Genomic DNA, 22,087 nt, shown 5'->3' on the forward strand with positions numbered 1-22,087 from the left:
ATAGTACTCATACATGTCAAGATGGGGTTTAAATGATTTATCAGTTAGTCAGACTGAGCAGCATTGGAACACTACACATTCTAATATGACAAAGATTGGTTTTATGAAATAAATTTTACTAAGCAATAAGCCATAATATAGAAAAATACATTTTACCTACAAACTCAATAAACAAGAAACAAAAGGTTCATATTTAGTGCATACTCACTCTGTGGTAGCTAAACAGGGGTTCCTAAACTTCACAGTAACTGCTTGCATCAAACAACAACAAAAAATAACTAGCATTCACAAATTTAAGATAAGTGAGTGGAAAATGGCATACGAGATTCTTAAACAGTGCAGGAGGGCAAGGGTAGGAAGGAGGTTCTCCAGAAAAACCACAAAGAATAGGGGTGGCTTCTGCAGAGCAGTGTTCAAAGGGGAGGATCCTGGTCATTTCACGACATGAAAAGCATGGACAGCACTGGAGAAAAACACATTGTACTTTGCATTCATTCATTCCAACACCAGCACCTGATCTGTCAGGCAGTGGAACCTGCAGAGGGACTAGACTTGCCCCCAGATTCTCAGACCTGAGGCAACTCTCAAATCAGTCCCTCTACAGGGTCCTCCTCCACACCCCATGCTCTGCCCCTTCCAGTCCTCTCTTTATCTTTCACTTTGTTCCAATTGCCCTAGCTTTAGGATAGTCAGTTCCCTGAAGAATCAGGAAGTACAAAAAAGAGCGCTTTCTCTCCAAGCTGGTCTCTTCTGTACAGTTCCTCGACTCTTCTCCAAGGAAATGACATGAATTTTGGGGAGAAGCACAATTTGGATCGAGCTGTTCAGTAATTAGAATTTCCTTATGGGCTGGGACTCTGAGGAGAGACAGATACACATAAAAGTATAGTCAAAGAAAATGAAAGTGTTGGAATTGTCCCGCAACCAGTGGGACAATGCCCACTTGAGTTAGTTAGGCTGGGGTTCAAGCAGCCTGCCCCAGAGACTCACAAGGAAAGAAAGCCCTTCAGCAATTTCCCAAGTCATTACCTCAGAATTCTCCTGGAGCAGGGCATCATTTTTTTTTGTACAAATGGCCATTATTGGTATCTTCAAGCCGGTTGTGGATAAAAATACTATCCTTTAATTCCAGTTTACAAAAATAGGAGTAATATTCAAAACAATGGTTGTCTATTTTCTCTATTCATTTTATATAAAAACATAAACAGCTCAGGCGAATTTTCAATCTTTGTGCACGCTTATGAATTGCTCTCTGCTATACCTATATATATTCTTAATATATACTTATAATATATATCAATAATTGGTCCACAAAGTATATCTGTGCATTCTCTAGTGCTTCGTAAAAAGAAAAACAATATTATTATCAAAATAGTCATTTAATGGCTTTACTTGATACATAAATACATGTTTGGAAAGAACACATGAGTGATGACTGGTCAGTCAATTTGGAAAACGACTTTTCATTTTATACACACGGTAGCTGGCAACTCATCGCTACAAGTACGCTATTCGGCGTCCTTTGTTTTTAACCCTCTGTTTATACCTTTTCCCTAGCACGGCCGCCAAGTATTTCTTGACAGCCATTTGTTTTCGGTAGCGGCTATAGCTGTCTGTGAAGATGCCGTCCGAGTGGCGTTTGGTAAGGGGTGCCCGGTCGTCCACCGCGGCGGCGGCGAGGTTCTCGCTGCAAGGAGAAGGGGCGGAGAGAGGGGGCGGGGCGGGAGACACATTGAATTGGTGAAGGAAAACAAGTGGGCCCCACCCCCACGCGAGAGCCCGCAGGGAGAGGGCAGGATTCCTAGCATCCCCCCCGACAGCCCTCCTTGGCCCCACACCAGCTGGCAGGAATATTATGACGGAGATCCCTGAGTCCCTCTTTCCCACTCAGTTTCCTGGCACTAGATCTTTCAGATTTTTCTAGATCTTTCTGAAGCTCCCCGTGGCGTCCGTAGAATCCGCGCTCTTCAAGTTTTTCTCCAAACATTGCTTCTCAAAATTACACTATCCATGACTCTAGCTAAATTGTCCGGACTTGTGCCTTTGCACCACCCGACATACAAAGGTCCCTAAAAGCCTGTGGGCTCCTACCAGGTCATAGATTCTGCAGATCTAGGCAAACATGGGACCGCCTCTCTCTGCGCGTGTTAAGTTGAAAAACGCGATAGTGATATAAGACGACAGACTGTAGACAATATATTTCAACGCATGAATTATTCATGGTTAAAATGTAATCAGCTTCCCCTTGGGCTTTATTAAAATGTTGCCTTCTGCTGACACAGGCTTCACGCAAGACCTTAGCTCTGGGCTTGTCTGGAGTAAGCAAAAAATAGAATAAAATAAAATAAAAATGTTTCTTTAAGTATACAAATTTGGGGACTTCGTTCCTTCGGTTTGCCTTTTAGGTAAACCTAGTGCTCCTTCCCTCAATTATGGCAAACTCTCCCACGAACCTGGAAAGGAGGTTATCTGATTTGACTTAGTTCTCATTCAACAAGGGTCCAACACCCCAATTTTCCTGCCCTCTTTCTCTTTCACCTCTCTGGCTCTCAGGACAAATTTAAACGCCCAGTTTTTAGAACTCCGCCCAAGGCTCCTGGTATCCACCTCGTTGCCAGGACGCAGACACACCCTCAGGCGCAGGGGCGCGCAAAAAAACGTAAAAGCTGCCCCGCCCTCCCCTTGCGCCTTCGACACCGGCACCCGCTATGGCGTGTGCAGCACTCGAAGGTTAACTCTTTCACAAACTCTTACCCCATGCCCCTGGCCACCATGGACTGCAGGTACTTCCTGGCGGACAGCTGGTCCAAGACTTTGCGGTAGGCTTCGTTAAGGATTTCGTGGGCGACATCTCTAATGGGGAAACAAAGAATGCGACGTGGGTCACTCACTCACTGCCTCGGCCTTTCAAATGACAGTCAAGGCTCCCACTGCTGGGCTTTTCAGGAGAATAACCCAACAAGCGCTTGTGAAACGGGACCTGGGAGTAACTTGGGGAAGTTCCCCAGGGGTGAATCTAAGATGGGATTTAGGTGGCACGAAAGCTCCCCATCTACAGTCACACACTCACTGACACCCCTCTGGCCTCAGAGTTTTCACTCCGAGGTGCGGCCTGGGCTCCACAGGGATCTGTCTGCTAATTTTCTGTGGCTCTCGTGGGAAGGGAGGCTCGCTCGAGGACCCTTCTTTTAGTAGAAAGGGCATTACTTTTAGAGCCCCTACCGGGTCCCATCTGTCAGGTTAGGCCCAAGCCACAGGCGAAAGCCGGGCTGGTTGTACCTCCTGTCGGCTGGGTAGTAAAGGGCGTAGGCGTCACGCAGCGCGGAGGCGGGGCTCCCTGCGCCCGGAGGGTCCCAGTCGTAGAAGTCTTGCAGCGGGTTTCCGTCCTGATCGTAAGCCTCTTCTTCTGGTCTGCGGGATAGCCAAAAGGAGGGTTATTAAAAGTCACTTCCCAGTTCTGCCAAGTCCCAAGAAGGTACCACTGATTTTCCTTCTTCGTTATGGTGTCCCACGGAGAATTGTCCTTTCTTCCAGAACGGTGCCAGGGACAAGGTAAGGGAACTACACCCGCAGCAGTTCCTACTGCAAGGACCACAAGGAAATTCGCTCCCATCTCCTCAGGAGAAACAACAATCTCCTCCAGGGCCTCTGGACAACCGTGTAGACCCCAACAACCCGCTAAGGAAAACACCTGCTCTCTCCCCACCTGACTCCCCAAGCTTCCCTAAGTAACATTTAGCTCGCAGGACAAAGATCCTAAGAAATGATATGAGTTGAGCCTGGGAGACCCAGGGCAGAATGGAAGGGATAGGTGGATAGGTAGGATGCGGGAGGACGATTCCAGCAGCAGCCACCCCCATCCGAGCTGCGGAGCCCAGGGGAGCCCTTCCCCGCGCAGATTTAGGTCACGGAGAACCTCCAGCATCTATTTTGGGCTAGAGAGGATCTGCTAGGAACATGAATAATAGATGCCCCTAAACTTAGCTAGTTTGGCTCATTCTGTGGTGTGGCAGAGCGCTCCAGAGCCTATCACCCAGGAAAAGTGCTAGGCACACGGAACTTTGAGAATAGCTGGAGGTGAAAGAAGAGCTTTTGAGTCCATTAAACAAAGAGTTCCTGCTATCTGTTAGCAATGGCGGGGAGGCTGGATACCGTCTCAACCCCAGAGTGCAAGGAAAGGGGTCGACTTGGACTGGCATTCCGTGGGTGTCCAACGACCTCACAGTTTCCTCACAAATCGCCTCTCTGCGGGACAAAGGACCGGCAGAAGAGGACGAAAATGCAAAGTCGGGTGGCTTTGGGCTCCAGGAGTACTCGGAATGCAACCGGGACAAATAACAGTCTCTAGCCAGGGTTCAGTTGTTCTTGGGCCGGCCCCTTGCTTGTCTTTCCGCCCTCCCAGGAGAGGCCAGATGAGCTCCTCTGCACCAGCAGAACCAGCCGCCGCGGGGATGCCCCCAGCCCAGGTGGCAGACTTTCTTGCCACCCCTGCTCTGACCTGCGCCCACATGCTTGAATCCAGTTACAGAATCTAGGATTTCTGTCTGCCAAAACACCAATGGTCAGATACCCCCTAAGGCAGAGATTCTTGGGCGGGGCTCCAAGAGTCAGCTCAAAGCAGCGCAATCCTGGCTTCCCTGAGTGCCACCCCGCACCCACGCTACGCGGCCCCACGCATTTCCACTGTCCCGCATACGGGTGAGGGGTTCTGGAGCTGCGAAAGAGAACCTAGGCAGCGTCTCACGATTAGAATCAGAAACCAAGACAAAAGCCAGGTTTTCTGCATCCTCGAGTGAGCTAGGCTGTCCTCCCAACCCCTCCTGCCTGCTGGCATTCTCTCCCTCCTTCGCATCCGTTTCTTCCCCTCCTCTGCTGTCTCCTTGTGTTATTCTGTCTCTCAAGTCTGACCAATACCCCCACCCCAAGGTGTTTTAGGGCTCAAATTCCAGTTGAAACAGGGTACATTTAAAAGAGAGCTCTTTGACTGGGAGAGAATTCGAATGAGACAACAGGAAGGGCGGAGGAGCTAGAGACCCCGCCCCAATAGTCCAGACTAGGCAGTAACAAAGCAAAGTGGGGAGAGCTTCACTCTCAGCCCCCCTGGTCTTTGATCTGGGAACTGAAGTTTTCCAACTTATTCAAAGAATAGGTAAAAGAAGCTAAGCGGGGAGGGGGGCGCATCCTGTTACCTTGTTTTCTACAAGTTAGCCGAGGGGATATTTCTACAAGGATAGGAAACTCGCTCCGTTTACCCGAGTCGCTGGGCTCCACTGGTGAGTAACGAGGGAGTCTGGCTTTACTAGAGCTTCTCTGAGCTAGGGACCCAAAGGGGTCCACGTAACCAAAGGCTGTAGAAATGCCTGGGCGCCCAGGAAGCGATGCTTAGCAGATCTGCAAGGAGGCGACCAAAGGGGGTGTCTGGGGAAGGAAAGATCTAACTTATATTAAGGTAGCACCTACCTGATCCCAGGGAAGCTGAGTCCGGCGGCAGGTGAACAGGAGACGCTGTTATGCATTATTATCCCGTAGACCAACAGGGCCAACCTTGCTCCGCTACACATGGTCATTCTGCGCAGGAAAGGAAAGAGGGCACGCAGTGAGTGAGAAGTGAGTGAGATTGCTCCTGGCTTTCCACCTTCTAACCCCAAGAAACTCCTGGGAGCTGGGGAGCCAGTGAAACTGTGGCTCGCTGTGTTAAACACCACTTAGCCACTCCGGGGCGTCCAGCCACTTTTCTCTTGGTATAGTTCAGGGGGAAAAAAATAGCTATGTGTTTGCCCAGCACCCAACAACTAACCAGACCTTGAACTAAAGAAGGCTAACTCATACACTGATGCTGCTGACAGCACAGGGAGGAAGCCTGTAGTAAATCAATTGGTTAGTATACTAAAAATCTCAACACACACACACACACACACACACACACACACACACACACACACTCCCCTTACTATTAGACTCTTACCGCGGCTAGGAAAGAGTTGACTAAATAGGACGGCGGGCAAAGGGCTCCTTCGAGTTTCTGCGCTGGAATCACAACCAGAGAGGCATCAGTCACTGTCTGGAGCTGGTGTCTGGAGAGAAGTCGCGGGAATTAGCTGGAGGAGCTGGGGGGACTTGTTTGCCGAAGCTAAAATTCCGCTCAAAACTTTGTAGACGCACAAAACTAGGAGGGAGCGTGACACCGAAGGAAGTGGGCGAGGAGAGAGATGTAGAAGACAGAGTGGGCGAGCAGCCAAAGGGAGGGGGAGCAGAGTGGACTTTAAGTCCACCGGGAGAAAAAGCTAATGGGTAAGAAAAGAGGGAAAGTCAAGGAAGAAAGGGAGGGTGGGAAGGGAGAAGGCCGGAGCTGCCGGCCTCTGGGGGAGACGATCTGGTAGCTTGCAAGTCGGGAGTCGGGAGTCGGGAGTCGGAGGCACCTTCTCTGCTCCGAGGTCTCAGGCTGAGTCTGAAGATGCTGCTTCTGCTGCTGCTGACAGAGGTGACTGGCCTTCTGCTCGTATTTATATATGCAGTTAACAAAAAAAGCTGTCCGAATGTGGTTTCAGGAGACACCTCTTTGTCAACATCTATCTGCAATTGCCTTCAAGTACAGAATATTTTGGTTGCACTGTTGCACTCCGATTTTTATTCATGATATGACTTCCTTTTTTCCCAGTCACGTAATGATCCGGTATCAGTAAAAGACGTCAGCATCCTAGTCCCTCAAGGAACATATTAACTATTCTGTGCTGTCCTCCAGGATGATAAGATCCGGAGTCATCAGCTTCTGATAAACACCTTTCACTCACACAATCCAATTTTTAAGAAGTCCAATTATTTTGATGGTTTTCGATTTCATTCATTTCACAAAGACAAGTAAAGAACTCCTAGAATTTAGAGGATGGTGAAGTCGTGTTTTTACTGTGTTCCTGCTTCTTTTTACATTTTACTCAACCCCCCACCAATGACAACTCTGGTCTCTAGAATTAAGCACCATCAAGCTCTCCTATTAATAATTTTTATTTAGATCTCGTAATTCCTTGCGTATGTTTTTCCGGATAGGCAACTAAATGTGGAAGTCGTTTCGTGTTTTAAAGTAAAGTCTCAGAGGATTTTCAGTAAATATCTAATGAGTCTGGGCTGTGTTGACAGTCTGTCTTCTGAGTAGATTGATGGATGAGACTAGGAGCAGAACCTGTGGTGCTGTCCAGGCTCTTGGTGCTGAACTGTTTGGGCGCAGATGCTATAAACGTTGAAAATTGCCACTGGTTTAATTTTCACCTCTAAATCTGAAGGTTTGGCAGTGGTGCTCTTACTGTTCATATTCATCTTCCCTTGCGTTCTGTGTCCACGGATGTTCCAGTGCTCAGAACCTTCTTAATCCCTGCCTCAGTGCAGAGCGTTTTCTTCTTAGTCCTGGTATTTAGATCTCTACCTTCCTTATCTGCACATTTTCACACTCTGTGGCTCTTACTGATTTTAAAAATTGAAACCATGGCACTATGTTTTCTGCAGGAATTGAAATTTTAAGATTGCAAGGGTGAGACGTGTGTCTCTTAAATTTCTCTTACATATTGAATTTTGTTTGGGGAAATACAGACTGGGAATGCAGGAGGATTCCCAGCACAAGTTTTCTTGGTGAAGGTTGCTACCAGGAACACTTCCCTGGGGCTAGTTAATATTTTTAACTAAAAATAAAATGAGAAGAAGAAAGCAATAAGGAAAGATCACATCCACTGAGAAACTTCTAAGCACCTGAGTAATTCCAGAAGATTCACAAATTTCTGGTTCATTAAGAGATCTTGAGAGCCCTTCTTTTCAAGGAGAAATAGAAGCATCAATAGCTGTTAGTATACATTTTCACTATTTGAATCTTATACACACAAAAAATACAGGAAATTACAATTAAGTGGAAGTGCTTCCTATACTGTGATTTGGGTTTAAATAAATGTTTAAATAAGCTGTTATTTTGGAGTACTTTTTCCAGGGCACAGTATTTCTCACTTTTAATGCTATTTCCACCTTTATCTGAGGTTTAATACTTTCTCCAAGAATCGAAATTCTTCCTTATTTCCTGACTTTGAATGATCCAAAGCTACCTTTCTTCTCTTAATTTCCTCCTAGCTTTAGATTGAGTACTATCAACAAACTACTTCTACACAGGAGGTGTTTCTCTTTGTGTTATAGCTGTCTGATATTTTAGGCTGGGGTGTCTATGTTCCTGAACTACATGCTCAGTGGCCACCTTCCCTGGTCCTCCCAAAGAGCCTGTAGTGAACAGGAAAGATAATCCAGCAGAACTGCTTTTCATAACAAACTTGCCCAGAACTATTGCCTACAGTGGCTTTCCTGACTTCTGCCTCCCTTCCAGTCAAAGGTGAACTCCATTAAAATTCTCACTTTTGCCTCCCACTTGAATTCTGAAATGAGTTCAATCTGGAAAAATATTTTTAAATCTCCAGGACTACTCATTTAAAATTCACCATTCAATGCCCAACTTTAGTCAAGAGAGCCACCGTGTGGGGAGTTTTGTTGACTTCAAGATCCATTAAAAGCAGAACCCACAGGCAAGAAAAATAAACAAGTCTTCAAGAGCACTAGCCTGCTTCCAGCTCAACAGCGGGGGGTGGAGGGTGGGGGATTTGCCTGGGCCTGGGTACCCTCAGAGGTTACTCAGGTCCAACATCCCAAAATCATACAACTTGAAGTCAATCCCATTCAGTAGACTGAAAAACTCAGTAGAGAATTTGAGGTTCTTGGTGACTAAAATCCAGAGACCTTGTCTTTCTGGGCACCTTCTGAAGCCAACTTAGCCCTACCCAGAGGGCTAAAATTCTCAATCCCATAGACTCATTTCACAGATATTTTCATGGCCAATGACCATCTTTAATTAGGCAAGTTTTGCCTCTGGAGATCAGGGAAGCATTCCTATTGAGAGTTTTGGCCTGAGCCTCTAATCAAAAATATTGGGAAGGAATGGAAAGAAGCCTGAACCCTTGGTCGATGAGAATTGAGGAAGGTTGTGGAAGAGAAAAATTAGAAACCTAATGTTAGCTAAGGTTTTGGGAGCTGTGTGAGTTTGGAATGCATCCCACTTGGTCAAAGCCATCCACTGAGCCCTTTCTGCTTTGAATGGAGGGCTATGTCTTTGAAAACCAAAGCTGGCTTCCTAACTATTCCTTACAAGAGTATTTGCCACTAAGCTCAGTGATGCTCCAGTGCAACCTTAAAACTGCTGTGTCTAGGAATTTTTTGAGTTTGGAGTTTTGAATCTAAATGCAGTAAGCAACCATCAGCTAAAAAAAAAAAAAAAAGCAAGAGAGCCTTCCTACCCAATACTATCCACAGCAACTGGCATGCCAGGAAAGGCTGGATAGGAGACCAAAGCCAGTCACATACTTTTTTAATTTAGGAATGCATGTGGCAACTTGCACTAAGACACAGGAAGGAGCCTGGGCACAGATACAAGGGTCAATCAACTAAACATCTGTCCCTGGGAAGACTAGGGAGAAGGGAAGAAGAGGAGAATGTGAAGGGAAAAGCTTTGTGATTTTTTTAAAACACAATTTCTACCCCTAAGTGAATTTTTATGTACTCCTAAAAGTGACTCAGTAAATAAATGAGAAATTTCCAAGTTTCCTATACATTGTTGCAGAAGGGGGAAGGGGCCAGACTTTCTATTTAGATAGCACAGAGGAATCGAAAGCCTTCTATCCGACAACTATACTCCTTTCTCCTCATCCTCATGGTTTGGTAGACTTTCCAAGCTGGCAATTTTTCTCCAGACTATGAAATCCAGAAATGTTTTATTAGCTAGAATCATATTATCATAGAAAATATGAGTAGCCATGACATCTTGGAATGCAAGCTGTCATCACTGTCCTCCAACAGGCAACAACTAAAAGGTATCCAAGGCTAAGACTCAACTGACCTACCCTGAAAAACACTCTTTAGAAATGTTGATTGGAAATATGGAAAAGTCCTTAATTTCAAATTCCCAATATGTTAGCTCCTGTTTGCCCTGTTAGTCCATCAGATCTGAAAACAAGTTTTGATCCAAAACATCGAACAAGCTAAAAATCAAATTAACACATCCCTGAAATGTTTCTTCTGACACGTCTGCATTTCTGATGTGGGAGCCTTGAACACTGAATCAATCACTCAATTCAAAGAACTTTTTAGCCATCAAAGAAGTAGATTTTTGTATTGAGACAGGTTTTGGTCTTTTGAAACATGACTTCTAGTCAGAGTTTGAATTTGCAAGGGGTTTCCCATTAATAAACACAATAGCATTTGCAGGGGCTTGTCTGTCAGTCAGATTCCTGCTCTTTGGGATCATCTCCACCTGGGGAATGGGAATCTTGATCCAGAAAACCTGTGGTGAATTAAAGTCTCTTCTGCCTTTATGCAGGGACTCCGTTCCTCAGCTAAGGTGATTTCCAATACTTCCCTCCTGACCCGGTCTTTCAGAGTACTCATTTCCATGTCCTTTTCCCATTCCTTAACTACTTTTAGCTCTCCACATTGCCTGTTACCACCACTGTCTTTATGCCCTTCTCCATCATATAAAAAGGATGTGTTTGCACAATGCATCTTTACACATTCCTAACATAAATAATATCCAATAAAGACTTCAAAACCCGTGTGTTCTCTTTCTATTCTTTTCTAGTTGGCACTTAGCATAAGAACAATGCTATTGTGAGCCTTTTGGGTGAACAAACTTAATGCAGAACATCATCCTCCCTTGTGCATGACAGAAGTGAATTATAAGCCTGTATTCAATTTCACTAAACTTTTTCTCTTCTGACTTTTCCAGAAAATGTGATGACTAATGACTCACTTCATACTGATTCCACCTGTAGGGAAACCCAAATGTTCTGCCACAGAACATCATGACCAAGGCTTACTTTGCTGCCTGCATCATGCTCTTCTGAAATCACTGTGAAGTAAGGAGATGATGAGCTTACCCATTATGTGTCATGACTTCTCTGACCTTCAGAATGGAATGCCTCCCACTCTGAAAACAACCATGAGAGGAAGCCTTTCCAAACCACATGAGCAAAGAAAGCATCTCTCTCTAATCCAAGAAAAGAATTGCATACTCACGTGGCTAAAGAAAAATTGCCAATTTTTAAGACACAAAATAGATAACACAAGAGTAAAACCCAGGAAGTATTCTTTGTATTGTGGAACTAGGTAATTTCAATAGTTCCGTATACATTTCTCCTAAGAATGAATTAGCTTGAGCACAAATCTACTGGGCACCAAAAACTGTAACCCAGACTTCACTATGGTTCCTGTCAATTCTCCAGAGATTTTTAAAATCTGCCCTTTAAAATCAAGAAGAAAGTCCTCTTAACTTCAGCTGCATACTCTGTTCACATAAGGCTTAACTATAGGAGTAAAAGCTTGACTAATATCCAGAAAACTAAATATCGTAAATGAGTTTCACCAACAGTTTATGAAAACATTAAAGACAGGTCTATGTACAAAGTTTTTGTGTACAAATCAAAAGAGGATATTGCTCTATGGCTTTTTAGCATCCCAAACCTCTACACTCTGAGCTCAGATTCAGTATTATTTGTCAATGAATATTTGTAATGAGATTTAGTTTGTAGCCAGGTGGTAGTGGCACATGCCTTCAATCCCAGCACTTGAGAAGCAGAGGGTAGAGATAAGTGGACCTCTGAGTTCCAGGACAGTCTGGTCTACAGAGTGAGTTCTAGGACAGCCAAGGCTACATAGAGAAACTCTGTCTCAAAAAAACAAACAACAACAAAAAGTTTAGTTCTTTTAAGATTTACTTATATATTTTGTGTATGTGAGTACACTGTAGCCATCTTCAGACACACCGGAAAAGGGCATTGGATACCATTACAGATGGTTGTGAACCACCATGTGGTTGCTGGGAGTTGAACTCAGAACTTCTGGAAGAGCAATCAGTGCTCTTAACCTCTGAGCCATCACTCCAGGTCAACAGTTTAGTTTTTAAATGTGCTTTTCATTTTCCTTACTGCTAACACTGTATAGTAATATGTCTGTAAATACTTTTGTTAATGATGAGGATCAAAATCATGTATGTGTGCTAAGCAAGTGCTCTAACACTGAGCTACTCCAAACCAAGCAAATACTTTTCAAATTATATTTTCTTTCTACCTAACATATTTGCATTTTTAAAAAGCCTACCACTTGTCTGCTTAGATTAAAGCATATTTGTCATGAGTTTATTCTTCGATATTTTATTATTTCTTTAAATCATTTTAAATCCTTCCTTCCAAATGGCTGTCTAATGTTGTCATTCCCCATTAGTAACAGCAATAATTTAGTGAATACTTGCCATGCTAAATGCTTGACTAATATTATTTCCCCTCATGATAGTTTTCTTTATGGATATTAGTGCTACTTACACTTCACACATGAGAGACTGGAACTGAAAGAGGCTAGTGAACTTCCCCAGTTTCAAACTCAAGGCCAAGAAACTCCAGAGTTTTGATGTTAATTGCATATTATACTGACTTACACATTTATTTCTTCTAGAGTTATTGTAAATATAAACTAATAGTTTAACATCAGCTTTGGTCTGTGACTTAAGAAAAAAGTCTACTCCTTATTAATTTTCCAATTAAAAGTCATGTATAAAAATGGCTAAGTTAAACTACAAACATCACATACTGGGGAATTTTGTGTTATAGACCAGGCACTAATAGTGTACCATATATTCCTATTTTTATACACTAAAGGCTAAATATTAAGATGCTTAAAAATATTGCTGCCATGATTGAAAATTATTTTCATTAAGAATGCAGCAAATGTTTTAGTGATGTGCTTAATAAAAAGAAATCAATGTTGTTTAAATTTATTTAATATCCATTGTATCATATCTTATTAAATCATCATATAATTGAATGCCACAGAAGCCATATGATCATCAGTGACTCAAGATTTCTATGAGTCAAATGAGATGATATGTATAGAAATGATACTACTGTGGACCATAAACCAGAACTGAAGGAAACCTGACTTGTTTCTCAGTCCCTCTGCTACTGGTGAAAGTCTCTGAGCTGGTAAACATGTTTTTCTCATCTAATCATTTTCATTGACCTGGGAGACAAGCATGATATTAATTCTATACCTTTACCGGTGGCTGAACTTGATTCTTAAGTGTTAATCATTATGCCAGTAGCTCACAACTAACAAATGTCAAGGTCCAGTTTCAAACTCAGATGCTTTCCCAAGTCAGTGTGCTTTTCTCCTATCATCTAGCCTCCCTGCGGTTGTTTAATGAGTATAGAAGAACCAGAGCATGACTTTTCAACAAGCATGACTATTTAACAAAACACCAATTTTCAGGCTTTAACATGAACAAATCTTTCTTGGGAAGTTTGTCGTTGTTGTTTGTTTGGCTAGTTGAACTGAGTTTTCTGTAACAGGATCTTGGTAGGTAGCCCAGGATGGCCTGGAAGACTCAGTTGGCCTCAATCATGTGCCCTCCTGGTGCTGGGATAAGAAGTGTGAGGCACCAATGCTGACAAGCTCTGGCTTTTTCCCTGGTATTTGAAGATAAATGGAGTTGATATGTATCATTTTCACTCACATTAAATTTATTTAAATTTATTTAATATCCATTGTGTCAAATCTTATTAAATCGTCATATAATTGAATGTATTTTTAGGTGTGATAAGGTTATAGAATTTAAAAACGTATGATGCAAGTGAAATAATAGGTCTTAGGGGTAAGCAAATCAAACATATAGATATAAATAAATAAGTTCTAGTATCTAAGTAGACTGAGCCAACTGGCTATATTAGGTTAAAATTTTATCTTTTTAATAATACATCCAAATAGGTTAAGGATAAAAATGTATGAGAAAAAATCACAAAAAAAATGTTAGAAGCATATGTAAATAATTTTAGAAGCATAAAATTTAAGGCTGGTAATTGAAAAATAATTACCAATAAGAAAAGATTGGCAAATTTGACTAAAATATGTTTAAATTATGTTTGGGAGGGGATTCCTGAGTACTTCGAGGGAAAGGGAAGACTCTCACTAGCAGACTTATTGTTCATTGGAGTGGCCGCCTGGAGCAAGGTCCTGGGTCTGAAGTCTAGCATTCACGTCTTTATAAGGATTATTGCTGTGGACATTGTCTCCTCACAGAGGCTAAACATGTAGGTGCTGTTAACAAACCCCAGACACCTTAGCTTTCATCTTTCAGTTTGGAATCTCTTACTCATAGCCATATATTGGCCAAAGCAAATAAACAGATGTTATCCCTGCTACCTGGAGGGTCATTAGCCATATTTTCAGCCATGAATTGAAAAGAAGTTTTGACTGTTGCTTGCTAAGCCTTAAAATCCTACAACTACACAGTGATAGTTCCTGCAGGGCAGCCTGAACTCTACTTATCAGGTGTGTAAGAAAAGGTTAAGTATTCAGATGAAGCTCTCAGAGTCCTAGTGTTTATTGTACTCATCGTTTTGTTCTAATTTTGCTTTAGGATCTTATTGGTTTTGAGGCAGGGTCTTACTATGTAATTCTAACTTACATGGAACTCACTATGTAGACTATACTGGCCTCCAATTCACAGAGACCCTCATGCCTCTATCTCCCCAAGCGCTGCAGTTTTGTATGTACCACCACTACATTTGGATGAATTCTTCCTTACAGAAACTTGATTTTTTTTTTACTAGAAATGAGATTTTTTGGAAAGAAAAAGACCCTCAAGCCAACCCCAATGTATTTCTATGAGACTTTGGATCCTTGTGTTTGTTCGTTTGTATATTGCACGCGGTCTCACTGGGTGGCTCTGGCTGACTTAGAACTCTCTATGTAAACCAACCTAGGTTTGAACTCAGAGATCTGCCCACCTCTGCTTCCTAGGAACCTTCCTTAAGATAGGACATGTAGCCCAGGCAAGCCTTAAACTTCTTAGGTACTGAAGGATGACCAACCTTGAGTTGTGATTCTCCTGCCTTTATCTTCTAAAATGCTGGGAATACAGGCGCATTTCACCACACTTAACAGGCTTTGGATCCTTCTGACTTTGCTCTGCCCTATCCCAGTTTTTGTCTGTTTGTTTGTTTGCTTGCTTTTCTCTCTCTCTCTCTTTCTCTCTCTCTCTCTCTCTCTCTCTCTCTCTCTCTCTCTCTCTCTCTCTCTCTCTGTGTGTGTGTGCGCGCGCGCGCATGAGCATGTGCATGCACTCTCATGGAGACCACAGAAGGACATTAGAGTCCCCGGAGCTACAGCACAGTTGTGACTGCCTGATATGAGTGCTAAGAAGCTGGTTTCTTTGCAAGACTAACAAATGCTCTCAAACATTAAATTGTTTCTTCAGCCCATCTTACAAATTTTAATAATCTCTTAGTTTCTGGAAATGCAAGACTCTAGACAAGCCCACTTTTTTTTTTTTTAAGAAAACAAAGGCCCTTTGCCACATCTCTCAAAACTGATCAACTGAGCAGCTATGCTTTATGTCTTTACATATTTTGATGGGAGAAAGATTATAGAAACGAGTAGGGAAAATTTTTTGCCTCTTGTTAAGAGTAGAGGAATGGGACACTCCTAGGAGTTCATAGATCGGGGCTGGAGTCATTCATAGTTCTCCTCAACAATTTAGCCTGGCTCCAAGAACCAATCAGAAGTGCACCAAGGACAAAAGCAAGAACTTGTGTGACATTCTGGAGAGTGCTGGAATTAGGACCCAGGGTCTCACATATACTAGGGGAGTGCTTCTACTGCTGAACTATATTATCCCACCCAAAATTTCTGTAAAGGCAGGGTCGAGAATAAAGATAGTCAGTAGATATAAAATAAAAGTTATTTTAAGAGGAATAAATTATCTGTTTGGGCCAGTGAAATGGCACTTTCTACCAGACTTGATGAGCTGAGTTCAATCCCCAGGACCCACCTAGGGGGAAGAAAAGGGAGAACTGGCTCTTACAAATTGCTCTCTGGTCTCCATATGTGTAGCATGGTATAAACACAGCATGTACACTTGTATATACAAGTAAATACACATAATTTTAAATTTTAAGATTTGTTTAATACCTGCGTGTGTACACAAGAATTCAGATGCCCACAGAAGCTAAAGGCATTGACCTGGTCCTGGGAATTGAACTCAGGTCCAATGCAAAAGAAGTCTGTGTTCTTAACCTCTAAGCCACCTCTCCAGCCCCATGAAAAACCATTTATCAACTTTCTGCATTAAAATGAAAATCCACAAGACATGAAAGATAACACACCCTGAAGTCCCAACTACTTGAGAAGCAGGAAGCAGTAGAATCACATGAACATCAGAAGTTAAAGGCCAGCCTGAGCAACACAGAACACTTCTTAAACAAATAAACACATCCATAAATAGATTTAAGTGAAACACAGGCAAACCTGGAGAAAATATTAGCATCATGCATGAAAATATAAGGAATTCAAGATCGCTAGATGAAAATATATTTATTTATAAAGTGCTGTCACATTAAATGTGAAGTTAGCAAAGAACATAAGGAAGCAATTTCAAAACAAGAAGCATGACTGGCCAGATGATGTATAAAAGTACTTCAAGAATTTTTTTTTTCCTTTTTCCAAACACATGGGCAGCTGTGTAAGTTACCTACTCCTCATTGGAAACATAATAGTGCTTATTTTCTTAATAATAGTGTGCTTTATATCTATTCCTTTAGAGGAAGCAATGGTTACACAAATACAAATGACGGTATCTTTTTTTGCAGTTGTAGGAATTGACCCCATTGAACATCCTAGGCAAGCACAGAGATACTGCGTTTTTAATCTGGGAAAATTACATTTTCTTCTACTATATTCTGTTGTCAAACATACTAAGAAACATGCCCCCCAAACACTTCTGAGGAGTAGGTGTTGGTACAGCCTAACCAGAGAGCAGGTTGCCAATTATGCATATATTAAACTCACTAATTTTCTGTTGGGGATTTATGCTGGAAAAATAAGAATTTTCTAACCAGCCCAAAAATTAACTGTGACCCTATTCCTAGCACCATTGATTATAACACAAAACATTTGGAAAAACCCTGAAGTATCTTTTAAGAAGGAATTCATTCAATTCTCAGTGTAGCCCTTCAAAGAAACATTAATTTCCATGAAATTAAATGATACTGTAGAAAAAAACCTTAATGATGCAAAAATCAAAAGAGCGGGTTATTAACCCCAGTATTCAATATAATACTTATGTTGTAAAAAGTTATAGCTGTGCATCTATGAAATGTATAATAAAAAAGTCCATTACTGGTGCTGGGAATTATGAGGGAACCTATATTATATTTATACTCTTTTTATGCTTTGTTCATTTTTTCTGAGTTTTATTTTTAGAAGTTTGATCATGAAGTCACATTGATTTTTATTACAGAGTTTATTTGTGTGTGTGAGTTGTTTTCTTTTTAAACTTCAAACATATTTTTTATTGTTTATTTATTTTATGAGTACACTGTCACTGTCTTCAACACACAAAGAGAGGATTCCATTACAGATGGTTGTGAGCCACCATGTGGTTGCTGGGATTTGAACTCAGGATCTCTGGAAGAGCAGTCAGTGCTCTTAACCACTGAGCCATCTCTCCAGCCCTTTCTGAGTTTTTAAATGAGTGTTTTTGTAAGATTCCTTTCTTCTTTCTTTTTCGTTTGCTTTTATTCTTGTTTTGAGATTCATTTTTAAATAAATGCCTAATGTACAACTTTTCCTTGATACCTGTTCAATAAAGGTATACTTTCTCTTTTATTAAAATTTCCTTCGTTAAGTGGATATTAGCCCAAATGCTCGAATTACCCAAGATGCACAGAACACATGAAACTCAAAAAGGATGACGAAAATGCGGATGCTTCATTCCTTCTTTAAAAGAGGAACAAGAATACCCTTAGGAAGGGATAGGGAGGCAAAGTTCAGAACAGAGACTGAAGAAACACTCATTCAGAGCCTGCCCCACATGTGGCCCATACATATACAGCCACCAAACTAGATAATATGGATGAAGCAAAGAAGTACAGGCTGACAGGAACCAGATGTAGATCTCTCCTGAGAGACACAGCCGGAATACAGCAAATACATAGGCGAATGCCAGCAGCAAACCACTGAACTGAGAACGGGACCCCCGTTGAAGGAATCAGAGAAAGGACTGGAAGAGCTTGAAGGGGCTTGAGACCCCATATGAACAACAATGCCAACCAACCAGAGCTTCCAGGGACTAAGCCACTACCCAAAGACTATACATGGACTGACCCTGGGCTCCAACCTCATAGGTAGCAATGAATAGCCTAGTAAGGGCAGCAGTGGAAGGGGAAGCCCTTGGTCCTGCCAAGACTGAACCCCCAGTGAATGTGATTGTTGGGGGGAGGGCGGTAATTGGGGGAGGATGGGAGAGAAGGGGAGAGGGAGGGATTAGGGGGATGTTGACCTGGAAACCAGGAAAGAGAATAACATTTGAAATGTAAATAAGAAATACCCAATTTAATAAAGATGGAAAAAATTTTTAAAAATTTCCTTTGTTTATATGGAAGTAAAATAGTTGACTTTTGCTTCCATAGTGCCACCCTTTGAGCTCTGACTGGTAGGAAGGCTAAATGTAAACCAGATCAAAAGCAAAAAGGAGATAATCAAACCAGCTTGCTAAGAGATAAAGCTGAGCCACATCAGTTAAAGAAGAAACCAGAGGGGAAGAATCAGGCAGCACAGCGATCAACCATTTCTAATACACAGACTGAATTACCTTGCGTTTAAGTCATTATTGATGAGATTAATTGAATGTGTTGAATCAAATTTATGCTGCATGAAGTTGAGCTGTATCTTGGAAATCTACTTTATCTTGTATTACTCAGAGGTGGATGAGCAGTCTCACAGTTTACTCATAGCTTCATTGTTTTATGACCCAGTTGTGTTCTCCTGTTTTATGGGGTCATAGAGATCCAGGTTCTGATCAGTGGCTTCTGATTCCCTGTGACCACCATAAAGTATATTCTTCTGTGTCAGGGGTTCAGGACTGTTTGCTATCAAAACTGAATAATGACTAACAAACAAACTTAGCCACATGCTGGGTTTGAGACCATGGGTCGAAGATTTCAAGGAATAGTATTGTGAATCGAATTAAGTACTCCTCACCCCCCACCAAAAAAAAACTATGCTTGTATACCCCCATACTTAAAAATGTGGCCTTACTTAGAAGCAAGGTTTTTGCAGATATAATTAAGATGAAGTCTCTAGGGTAGGCCCTAATTTACCATAGCTGATAGCCTTATGAAAATGGGAAATTGGCCACAACACAGACTTATACCAAAGGAAGATTACAGTTAGGGGGATGATTCAATCAGTAAAGTGCTTGCCATACAAACACTTGGAACCAAATTCAGTCCTTCAGAACACACTTAAGAAACTGAGTGTGGCAGCACATTCCTGCAATCTCAGAACTAGGTAGGTAGAGACAGGCAAGTCACTGGCATTTGCTGGCCAGTGTAGCCGAATCAATGAATCCCAACTTCAACCAGCAAGAAACTGTCTCAAACAATAAGGTGGAGAACAATTAAAGAAGACATCCAATGTCAGCTCTGTCCTCCACAAGCACATGCACAAGAAAGACTACCTGAAGATTGAAATTATGCTACCATAAACAAAATTTTAAAACCTGAGGGCTCAGAAACTGGAAAAAGCAAGGGAAGATCACTCCCTCTACTATACAAACCAAGCATGGCCCCAAAACCTTCACTCCAAATTCTTGCCTCCGTACACATGAAACAAGAAGTTTCTGGCTTTCTGAGTCACTTTATTACAACTGACCAAGGAAATTAGCACAGACAATATAGCACCCCTTCCCTTAAAAAAATAAAATGCAAGTAATTCTGAAGGGGTACCAAAAAACCTCAGAACCCTCCAGTCTGTATGGTTTCCATAAAGCTCATCATAGCAGAGTCATCAGCAAACCATCTGGTTTATACATACATACTTAATTTCAATTTTGTGTCGCATTTCATCCTTAAGCAGACTTTTTAAGGTTGTGTTATCTCACAGGGTTATTGCACTAACCGTGTTAGAATATATTGGGGCTGGAGAGATGACTCAGCATTTCAGATCTCTGGTCTTCCAGAGAAGCCAAGTTCAATTCCCAGCATTCACATGGTGGCTCATAACCATCTGCAATGCCAGCCCCAGGGAATTTAATGCCCTCTTCTGGCCTCTGTGAGCTCCAGGTACATTTGTTGTTCATAGATGTACCTGAAGGCAAACACCCATAACAGTTAAATAAATTTTAAAATTTCAAATATATGTGAAAGCACTTTGAAGAAAAGAGAATATAAACATAACAGAAGCAAGAAGATGATAGACAAAGAAAGATGCTGAATAAACTGACAACAGAACAAGATGCATTGGGCCAATTGTTAACTCTTAATATTTTTAAACGGTCTATAATCGCATGATCCTTCTCGCATGCGTTAAACAAGAAACAACTATACTGATGTAGACTGAGTGATCTGTTTAGGGCTGTCTGTGATTTATACACTCCAAAAGAATAAATAGTGTGTGACGACCATTCCCAGGAGGTTCACATAACTGACACCTAGTAAATAATGCTATCCCAGGAAGGCTGATGTTTTCTTACATGTGGAAAATTGCTTTAGAAAAACTGCATGACTCAGAGTAATATGCAAAGAATAGAAAGAGACCACTGTACCTTTCAGATGAAAGCACTCAGAGTCCTTATGATACAGAAACTCTGGATTCAGTGAAAGATGTCCCTCTAAAAACATCAGCCTCATCCTAAAGACTATTCATCTCCCCTTTCAGATACTTCTCTCCCAATGTATGTTTTACAGTTGAAGCTGACTCTTGCTACTCTCTTTTAAAGGAACCAAATACTGAGAAGAGAGAGAGAGAGAGAGAGAGAGAGAGAGAGAGAGAGAGAGAGAGAAGGAGGGGCGGGTAAGGCCATCCCTAAACAATGAAACAAATTGACCATCTCTTGAGCTAAGGAATACATAATTATGTTTTAAAAATCTAAATATATTAATACAATAAAACTTCACCCAAAGCATCCAGAACTTTGAGGTCTATATTCTATCACTGTCCCTGCAACATTCAGCACATCTCTGCTACATCTGAAGCTAAGGCAAAATTAAAGGATCAGCCAGTATTTCTCCTTTAAGCATCATGTAGTTAAAAGACAAGGGTGAAGTGGAAGGGGAAGCCCTTGGTCCTGCTAAGACTGAACCCCCAGTAAACGTGATTGTTGGGAGGAGGGCGGCAATGGGGGGAATATGGGGAGGGGAACACCCATAACGAAGGGGAGGGGGAGGGATTAGGGGGATGTTTGCCCGGAAACCTGGAAAGGGAATAACATTCGAAATGTAAATAAGAATTCAGGGATAGTGATTCCCCCTGAAGTCCTTTTATTGGTGAGGATAGCTTTAGCTATCCTGGGTTTTTTGTTATTCCAGATGAATTTGCAAATTGTTCTGTCTAACTCTTTGAAGAATTGGATTGGTATTTTGATGGGGATTGCATTGAATCTGTAGATTGCTTTTGGTAAAATGGCCATTTTTACTATATTAATCCTGCCAATCCATGAGCATGGGAGATCTTTCCATCTTCTGAGGTCTTCTTCAATTTCTTTCCTCAGTGTCTTGAAGTTCTTATTGTACAGATCTTTTACTTGCTTGGTTAAAGTCACACCGAGGTACTTTATATTATTTGGGTCTATTATGAAGGGTGTCGTTTCCCTAATTTCTTTCTCGGCTTGTTTCTCTTTTGTATAGAGGAAGGCAACTGATTTATTTGAGTTAATTTTATACCCAGCCACTTTGCTGAAGTTGTTTATCAGCTTTAGTAGTTCTCTGGTGGAACTTTTGGGATCACTTAAATATACTATCATGTCATCTGCAAATAGTGATATTTTGACTTCTTCTTTTCCGATCTGTATCCCTTTGATCTCCTTTTGTTGTCTGATTGCTCTGGCTAGAACTTCAAGAACTATATTGAATAAGTAGGGAGAGAGTGGGCAGCCTTGTCTAGTCCCTGATTTTAGTGGGATTGCTTCAAGTTTCTCTCCATTTAGTTTAATGTTAGCAACTGGTTTGCTGTATATGGCTTTTACCAT

At 41.8% G+C, this 22,087-nt stretch overlaps 1 protein-coding gene across 5 annotated transcripts; it reads right to left on the bottom strand.

Annotated features, from left to right (window-relative positions):
* Nucleotides 1-22: 22 nt before the first annotated feature.
* Nucleotides 23-18,883, bottom strand: Adcyap1 (adenylate cyclase activating polypeptide 1). 5 transcript variants are annotated; one of them, XM_008767418.4, is made up of 6 exons: nucleotides 18,713-18,883; nucleotides 5,966-6,027; nucleotides 5,461-5,568; nucleotides 3,280-3,411; nucleotides 2,755-2,853; nucleotides 23-1,687 (listed from the first exon to the last, which is right to left on the bottom strand). In XM_008767418.4, exons 3-6 carry the CDS (start codon nucleotides 5,565-5,567, stop codon nucleotides 1,498-1,500), a joined length of 528 nt encoding a protein of 175 aa, XP_008765640.1. In that variant the 5' UTR covers nucleotide 5,568; nucleotides 5,966-6,027; nucleotides 18,713-18,883; the 3' UTR covers nucleotides 23-1,497. The 5 variants fall into 5 exon arrangements, with proteins under 5 accessions (XP_008765640.1, XP_006245734.1, XP_006245736.1 ...); XM_006245672.5 differs by having other exon boundaries at nucleotides 5,966-6,074; nucleotides 18,713-18,882; XM_006245674.5 differs by lacking the exon at nucleotides 18,713-18,883 and adding an exon at nucleotides 6,420-11,795.
* Nucleotides 18,884-22,087: the final 3,204 nt, after the last annotated feature.

Source organism: Rattus norvegicus, chromosome 9 (assembly GCF_036323735.1).
Source record: "Rattus norvegicus strain BN/NHsdMcwi chromosome 9, GRCr8, whole genome shotgun sequence".
Classification (NCBI taxonomy): Eukaryota; Metazoa; Chordata; class Mammalia; order Rodentia; family Muridae; genus Rattus; species Rattus norvegicus.